The sequence below is a fragment of the Parus major genome, chromosome 19 (assembly GCF_001522545.3).
Source record: "Parus major isolate Abel chromosome 19, Parus_major1.1, whole genome shotgun sequence".
In the NCBI taxonomy this organism is placed as follows: Eukaryota; Metazoa; Chordata; class Aves; order Passeriformes; family Paridae; genus Parus; species Parus major.
In genome coordinates this window covers 3916118-3924555 of record NC_031787.1, presented here as the reverse complement: position 1 = coordinate 3924555, position 8438 = coordinate 3916118, and the positions used below count along the sequence as shown (strand labels likewise).

The following is an 8438-nucleotide window of genomic DNA, read 5'->3' as shown; positions in this document are numbered from 1 at the left end:
ATCCTTCAGTAAATGAAGAGTAAGTAAGAGTAAATGAGACCTCTCAGGGTCTCAACCAAATCCTCTCCTTCCAATCCAAACCCTTCTGGGATTCTACGAGCCAGCAGCCAGGCTGTGTGGGCATAAAGCAGAGTTCACAGGATCACTTGGGGTATTGAAATGACCTCTGCAGATCGTCCAGTCCAACCCCCCTGCCAAGGCAGGGCCACCTAGAGCAGGTGACACAGGAACACATCCAGGTGTGAGGTACAATTTTCTCCTTTTGTGCAAATATACTCTTTTCCTACTACAATATCCACAGCTACACCCCCAACTACAAGCTCAAGAACAGGTGCAATTGTGATTAGTCCTGTGTGTATAAAGCTAGCCAATGGTAATGATTGCAGGGAAGCTTTACCCTGAAGGAATCAGATTAAGTTCTACCTAGTTCATCAACTCCTTATGTCCACAAGATCTGCAAGAAGTTTGGTATCTTCATTTTTGATCTTCCAATTCTTCTCCTTGAGGAGACTCTCCTGACTAGAACTGGCCAAATGATTAAGCCAATATTCTGGAGAACTGAAGGCAGACAGTGCATGTAATACAAACCTCACACAGGTTTTGATAGAAACACGGCAGGAGCAGCTGTGGTGTGGATGCTCCTCTCCACCTCCACCCATCACACCTGAAGGGAAACATTCAACCTTCAAATGTCCAGTTCTGGGACCTTCAATTCAGGAAGGACATCGAGGGGCTAGAACATGTCCAGAGATGGGAACAGAGCTAGGGAAAGGTCTGGAGTGGCTGATGGAGCTGACAGGGCTCAGCCTGGAGAGGAGGAGGCTCAGAGGGGACCTTCTTGTACTCTACAATTATCTTACAGGAGGTTGTAGCCAATTAGGGGTTGGGCTCTGCTCCGAGGGACAGGTGAGAGGACATAGTCTTAAGCTGCATCACGGAAGGTTCAGGCTGAACATGAGGAGGAGTTCCTTCATAGAAAGGGTGATTAGACATTGGAAGGGTCTTCTCAGGGCGGTGGTGGAGTCCCTGTCCCTGGAGGTGTTTATGGAAACACTGAACGTGGCACAGAGTGCTCTGGTCTAGTTGACATGGTGGTGTTCCTCGGTCACGGGCTGGACTCGGTGACCCCGGAGATCTTTTCCAGCCTGATTGATTTGCTGATTCCCAGCAGCCAGACGCCGCGGCTGGAGGGAGTGGTGGCTCTAGATGGGCCTCCCACACCCCGGGGCGGCCTCGTGTGAGAACACCAGGCTATAACCCAGCCCTGGGCGGGCTCCCAGCGAGACCTCACACTTCTCGCTGCGATATTTCCCCCATCTGAACAGGGAAAAGATAACAATAATTAAATAAAAATTCGAAAAAGAGGGGAAGGAGAGAAAACCCCTTGTCTCCATGGTAACGACCCCACAGCGCCTCCTGTTGCCGTGGTAACGGTCAGGCCTTCCGGCGGCGGCCGGAAGCACCGGGCGCGCGGGGCAGCAATGGCGGCGCCCTCAGCCCCGCCGGCCGCCGCCGCCCTCACGGTGCTGCTGTCGGTCGGTGCCTCCGCTCCCGGGCTGCTGCGGGGTGTCCCCGCCTCCCCCTCCGCCGCCGCGCTGCGCCCCGCAGCTCTGCACCACGGGGAAGGTGAGCAGGGCCGCCGGCGAGCGCAGCCGCTGCCTCCTTGGTCCCTCTGCCCACACCATCCCGCGCCTTCCCCGAATCCCAGCGGAGCCTTTGTGTCCTCTCTCTCCGGCCTTCTCCTTGTCCTGCCCTGGACCCCGTGGCACCCCCCTAGCCCCCATTTCGTGCATTTCCTCAAGCCTGTCTCCCAATCCGCCGCTCCTGCTCTCTGTTCCCCTTTTCTTCCCGCTTTCCATGCGCTTCCCCTGAGCCTCACCGAACCTGCTGGGCACCCATTTCAGTCCCTCGACATCAGGCTGCCCCCGCACCCTTTGACAGTAAGCCCAGTGGATAACACTGCCAGGGTCTTGAGGGATTTGTTTCTCAGTCCCTGTGGTATTCTCAGAATAATTTTTATCGTGCTTTTAATTCCCGTGTTCCAGCTTACCCCCGTGCAGGGATTTCCTTTATCAGTCCAGGGCTCTGAGCTGATGGGTGGATTCCACCATCTCCTCACGTCTCCAGGGGTTGCACCGCGTTGTTTTGTTTCTCGGTGTTTTTCTGGCCGTGGAACTGAAATTGATGGGAGGGAGGTGGAGAAGTCTCTCAGTCCTTGCTGTGTGCCTAGGAGAACACCTAAACAGAGAGCCTAGAAACACTTCTGAGGTGTGATAACCTCCAGACATTTTTGGTGGTGAAAATCGGCCTTCCAGCAATTTAAGAAGTATTTATCTTTTTTGCCAAAAATCGTCAGTACTGTAACAGTTATTTTTATGTCTCTTGCCTTCTGTTTTAATGAGATTGAAATTTACTACAGCTGCTGTTGCTTTTTTCCAGGCAGCTTCCCAGGAAGCAGCGAGAGCTAGCCCATATGTTTGTGACACCCAAGATAGCACTTGTTTCCACTCCCTGGTTATTTACGCCTGGTTTTAAAGGCCTCAAGTTCCTTCTCTTCCACACCAGGATGGAAATGAAAGCTATTAATTAATCCTGTGGGCTCACTCTCCCTCTGCTCAAGCATGTAATTGTTTTATAGCCACCCCAGTGCTGTCTGTACCTGTCTGAGGTGCTGCTGTGCTCAGTTCACAGGTTGATCACCTACATCTTCATCTACGAGGACCTGATCTCCCTGGCCTGTGGTGCTGTTATCATCTGGTACTTTGCTGGCAGCTTTGAGAAGAACGTGGGCACAGTGAAGCACTGCATCCTCACTGCCGCTTTCTCCGTGCTCTCTGCCCTCCTGTACCTCTTCCTTGAGCCCCTTGTCTCCAGGCTGCTGGAAGTGGGAGATGCCAAAGGCTTCATGCCAGTGGCTTTTGCCACGCTGGGGGTTTCTACCACCCGCTCACGCATGAAGAGGACTCTGCTTTTTGGGTGCAGAGTTCCTGTGGTGCTGGTGCCGTGGCTTGGGCTCTGCATAGCGTGGTTTGTCCCTCAGTCTTCCCTCCTGGGGAACTTCTGTGGGCTTCTGGTTGGAGAAGTCTGTATCCTTTCTGAGTGGGAAGCCCTGAGCCAGAGCAGGATCGTGGTGGGAAGGGAATGCTGTGGTTCTCATTGCTGAGGTGCACTGGCTTTTCCTGGACTCTCACTCTGCACTAAACCTTCACTGGCTTTGCTCATGCTCATCCCATCCCATTCTGCCTTTGTGTTTCACCCCACACTGCCCCTTCTCAGTGCATGCAGAGAACATGGAGCTGAGGAGGGTGATGGTCTCTGAAGGTGGTGCTGGGTAGGAGTGGAAGAATTCTCCAGAGAATGCTGTTTGTGGACAGGGGGACACTATGTGGCTGTGTCAGAAATGAGTGTGTTTTATCCTCAGCTCTCCTTAACAAGCTCCTGGCTTCAGATGGTCTTGGCTACTGTTTCTGCTTGGATTTTCCAGAGTCAGTGGGCACTAAGCTGGACCATGTGTTCCCTTTCACTCTGCTGAAGAGGATTCCAGGGCTGAAATACATCCCTGGGTCTGTAGCAGAGAGAAGAGCTTCTGAAAACAGCATGTAAGTACAGGAGTTCCTGTGAAACATCTTGTAGGGGAATTTTGAGGTGTGAGTAGAGCCCTTCAATAGTCTCTAAAAGCTGTATTGTGCCTCTCCTGTCCACATCGTGGGTGTCATGGGGAGCAAAGTCACCCATTGATGTTACACTGGTGACTAATGAATTACCACACATTAACTCAACCAGGCCTTTAGTGAAAGCTGAATGGAGGTTAAAGACCTCTCCTTGGCTGCAAGGGCAGCATGTACACACAGGAATATTGCAGCTCTGACAGGAAAGCTAAGTTGTGTCACTCTGCCCCAGCATTAGGCAGTTATTCCTGGCTATGTGGCTCCCTGGGGCATGATCCTTATCTTTATTTGCCCCACCTCTCCTGCCAGGAATGCTGTGAAGTGAGGTGTGTCCAAACCTACCTAAGGACCAGAGCACTATAAATTAAAGATGGCACTTACAAAGTTCAGTGCAGACCTTTTGGTCTCTTTCAACCTTTCAGCAGGTTTTCAGTGTCAAGGCAATGTTGCTTTACAGAAAAGAAACTTTGGGGCCCACAGCTGACATGCAGGAAAGGTTTTAAGTTTAACACAAGCATCAAGAATTCACTTGTACTCTAAAAAGCTTGAAAATGTAGGTCAAATATTTACTTACTCTAAGATGTCCTTTCAGTTTGACAGAGGAAAAATAGTTTTCTATTCAGGGTTAAATTCTATGTATTGTTTAAGCCATCAGCTCACTGTAAAGTTTTATTTGAAGTGGAAGCATTCCCAGGTGTTTGCACTACCCTCACCCATGGGAAACCATAAAAACAACCTTTGCCTGGAGCAGGAGGGTTCCCCAGGTCCATCAGGACACACAAAACGTGTGAGTGCTTGCAGGGGAGGCCAGACAGACCAGAATTTGTGTTTTCCCTCTCTCCCTGCTGTGCAAGTGCAGCTTTTGGGAGGAGAGGGAGCCTGGCTCTGTGCTGAGCCTGTGTCAGCACCAGTCCCATCCTGCTGTGCACAGCACCTGAGTGTCTAAAGCTGCCTCCTTTGGTGAGGTGACACAGACTGTTGTGACACAAAGGTATTTAGATGAACATTTGACTATCAAGCAGGGCGTGGGAAGGTGTTTCTAGGATGCTTCCACTGCTGCAGCTGAATTTGCATGTCTGTGTCTTAGATACAAAGTCTGTAACTGATTCTGGAGTTTAATTTTTATTGTTTTGATACTTATTTCCAAGCAAGAGCTCTTAACAGTTTGGGATTTATTTTCATTTTAAATTTTCATAAGATACAGGCATTAAATCACTGCAAGACAGGAGACATTTCTTTGAAGTCCAAGCCTTGGCATCATGTTTGTGTCCACAAATAAAAAAATCCAAACACAAACCCATACTTCAAATAATTAAAAAAGAAATCTCCAAGCCTGAAAACCCCAGCACGAGCCAGTCTCTTCTTCTTGCTGGGAACTTGGCACTCACAGCTTCATGAATATTGCCTGGATTCTCAGCTCTCATCCTCATGTTGTGTGTGGGCTGAGCAGCACTCTTGAAGTCCCAGAGGCTGAGGCTTCCAAGGCAGATTGCTTCTCTCCTGATAGGTTTTGGCAGGATGAGTCATGCCTTCTGCTGGCAAACACTTCCTAGCCCTTACTTCTGAATGATTAATTTTATTTCTAACTCTCTTTTATTTCTAACTCACTCCTCCTTCCTTTTTTTTTTTTTTTTTTTTTTTTTCCCCTCTATACTCTGGGCTCTTACTCGCACCAAAGGCCTTTGTGTTTTCTTGATAAACAACAGTTGGCAGCTGTAACTTCTCCTGATTAATGACTTGGCAGATGTGTCACTCACAGGGCAGGGAGGATGTGCACAGGGATCTTAAAGCACGTTGCAGTTTGGCTTTGTGTGTGCCTTGCACAAAGAGTCTGGGGCCAAGAGCCACACTCTGTTCAGTGGGTGTGGAGTCAGAGTGGGTTGGGAGTGGGAACAGCTGTCCTGGGAGGCCACTAAAACCCATTTTTTACTCAAGTGCTGCTTATAACAAGAGCTTCTGTTGTAGTGAATCCCTCTGATGGATTGCAGTGACCTCTCTGAGCTCTGGTCAGGAGGAAATCTGCCCCCAGGGGACTTCCAGCACTAATTAGGCAATGTTGGTTCTGAGCACAGTGTAACCTTCTGTTTTCTTCCTGCCCAGGATTAAGCCTGTGCCTGGCACTTACCCCACCCAGAGCTACCACTGCCCTTCGCCTCTGGCTCTTCCTGCTCACTCCAGTGCTCAGAGCCGAGGTTTTCATCACAGCCACGCTCTGGGACACCAGGGACATCAGCAGGGTCGTGCTGCAGGACACAGCCTCAGTTCTTCCCTCTGCCAAGCCACAGGTGCCTTTGGAGAGTGTCCTGGGCAGGTCCATGCTGGAGCCTCGCTGGGACAGTGCTGCCAGCTGGGCAAATTCTCTGTCCCACAGCACATGTGTCCAGCTCAGCCACAGCCACCTGCAGCCACAGACCTTCTGGCTGGTGTTCAGCAAGCACCAGGGTATCCAGTGGCCCCTGTTTCAGCTGAATTTACCAGAGTCCAGGTGTACTGATCCTCCAGAGAGCAGCAGGACTCAACAGGGGCAGGACTGCTGTGTGAGGCTCGTACAGCAGTGCATTTCTGGCGTCTTTGCTGTGTCTGGGGTGAGTGTTGGAATGGTTGGGAGCTCCAGTGAAGGCCATTCCTCTGCTTCCTGGCACAGTCTACTTGAATTATATTTCCTTTATAATTTTTTTTTTACTTTTTGATGTGGCTGGAGGATAGGAACTCTATCACCTATGTGAACTTCTCATACTTTTAAAATCTTTCTTCTTTGCTGCATTTAGCAGCTGCCTTTTCCCACAAGTCCACTGGAGTTCCAGTGCACCAGCTCTTCAGGCCAAGGTAGGACCCTCACTGAGCAGATCTGGGGTTTAACTGAGCTGCAGCAATAAGCACTTCCCATTTACATTCCTGTATTTTTTACAGGTGTCATGTAGCTAGAACCCAAAAGGAGTGAGAATCATAGGAGCCTTAGTTTGTGACTTAAAATTAGATGGAGGAGGACATATGGTGTTACACTGATCTGTTCTACTCTCAACTTGTCCACTAAGAGAGTGCCTTGAAGGGGGCTTGTAACACCAATCTGGGGAAAGAGGATAGAATACAGAATATCTTCTTCTGCCCCAGAACACAGCTCTGAAATGCTGAAGGTCCTGTGCCTGCATCAATGAACTGCCTTCATTTCTGAGAGCACTGCAGCAGCTCAGCCTGTGTCACCAGCATTTGATAAGGCAAACTCAAATGCCTGTGAAGTAGTGAGAGACTTTTCAGTAAGGGATTTTGGCCCTTTGTGGAGCAAATGTTTATAAATCCAAGGAGCTGGGAGGGACCTTAACCATGGGCTAGAAGAATTAAGTGGAATGTAGCAGTGCTGTTGGGGGTGTTCACACTGCTCAGCTTTAGAAATCTCACCCACCAATATTATCACAATCTCTCTCTGTTTTTTTCAGAGCTGGTGGGCAGGTGTGTGGGAGAGGGGAGTTTTCAGCCAGGGATTTGCAATAGGATGCACTGTTTGGTGCCTGAGGCTGTAATGAAGGAGATTGGTCCAGTTGCTGGGGTTTGAGCTTTATTCCCAGCTGTGACTACAGTGCCCAGTGCCCATCTGTCTCTGTGCCTGTAAGTCAGCCAGGATCTCAACAACGGCCCTTGACTCTACTTGGAGTTTTGCTGTGCTCCATAAAAAAAGTGCTCCATGAAGCACAAAGTGCCATTCTTGCTCTTGGAGATGTTCTTGCAGTGCCTCACCCATCCCAGAAACTCAGCAGCCTTGGGGCTCCTCCGTGCTCTCAGTGAGCCTGGCCAGAGACAGCTCTGGCAGCTTCACATTCCCAAGCACATCCGTACCTCTTTCATTTTTCCATCATCAGGGTCTGAAGAAGCCCCATGTTGTCATCCAGCTGCTTTACTTCTCCAGCAGTCTCAGGAATGACTGCAACAATCCCTTGTGGGATGCAGGGCCTTCCTTTTGGAGGAGACCAAAGTCAGTGCTGAGAACTTGTACCTGAGATAAGTAAGACATGAGTAGGAAAATCTTCTTGCAAAGGTGAGCACCTCAGGCAGGGCTTTCAGCAGGAGGATGCAGCCACCTGGGAACCAACTTGGAGTTGGGGGACAGCTCTGTCTCATACCTGATTATTTCACTCCTTTGTGGGATCACAAATGGACTTGATTTCATGGTCCTGTTTTTCCTGCTGCCAGCAATTGCATTGTTATATTTTTAGTGTGGAGCAAGAGCAGGATAAGGAGCTTGTTTGGAATTTAAAAGCATGTTTTTAATACCAGGAAAGAAATGCTAGAGATAACATTGAAATGTTGATACTCCACTCCTGTTAGTGCCTTGATTTTCCTCCTTGTGAAATCCTTGCCTGTAAATGTAGGAATTTTACCACTGATTTTTTTCCAGAAGGGTGATGAGGGATCAATAGCAATCACAAACATTTATCTCCAAACTGTGAACTTGAAATAGAATCTGAAGGACAGACTGGTTTGTCTCTGGGTTTGTTTATAAGTGGGGAGGCGGAGCGTGCCCCTCCTGGGGATGGGTGGGATGGGATCAGTGGGGTGGGATCAGTGGGATGGGATCCCTGGGGCTGGATCAGTGGGATGGGATCCCTGGGGCTGGATCAGTGGGATGGGATCCCTGGGGCGGGATCAGTGGGATGGGATCCCTGGGGCTGGATCAGTGGGATGGGNAGTGGGATGGGGTCAGTGGGATGGGATCCCTGGGGCTGGATCAGTGGGATGGGATCAGTGGGATGGGGTCAGTGGGATGGGATCCCTGGG

At 49.9% G+C, this 8438-nt stretch overlaps 1 protein-coding gene across 1 annotated transcript; it reads left to right on the top strand.

Annotated features, from left to right (window-relative positions):
• The first annotated feature begins 1452 nt into the window (after window positions 1-1452).
• On the top strand, window positions 1453-8136 carry RHBDD2 (rhomboid domain containing 2). The gene is made up of 4 exons (XM_015646299.3): window positions 1453-1626; window positions 2685-3086; window positions 3449-3599; window positions 5769-8136. Exons 1-4 carry the CDS (start codon window positions 1482-1484, stop codon window positions 6160-6162), a joined length of 1092 nt encoding a protein of 363 aa, XP_015501785.1. The 5' UTR covers window positions 1453-1481; the 3' UTR covers window positions 6163-8136.
• The last annotated feature ends 302 nt before the right edge of the window (window positions 8137-8438 follow it).

Bases quoted from the DNA above. Each gene is read 5' to 3' on its own strand.
- RHBDD2 (XM_015646299.3), top strand. From the start codon at position 1,482: ATGGCGGCGCCCTCAGCCCCGCCGGCCGCCGCCGCCCTCACGGTGCTG. The intron at 3,087-3,448 runs GTATCCTTTCTG...TCCTGGCTTCAG, and splicing joins GCTTCTGGTTGGAGAAGTCT to ATGGTCTTGGCTACTGTTTC. The intron at 3,600-5,768 runs GTAAGTACAGGA...CTTCCTGCCCAG, and splicing joins AGAGCTTCTGAAAACAGCAT to GATTAAGCCTGTGCCTGGCA.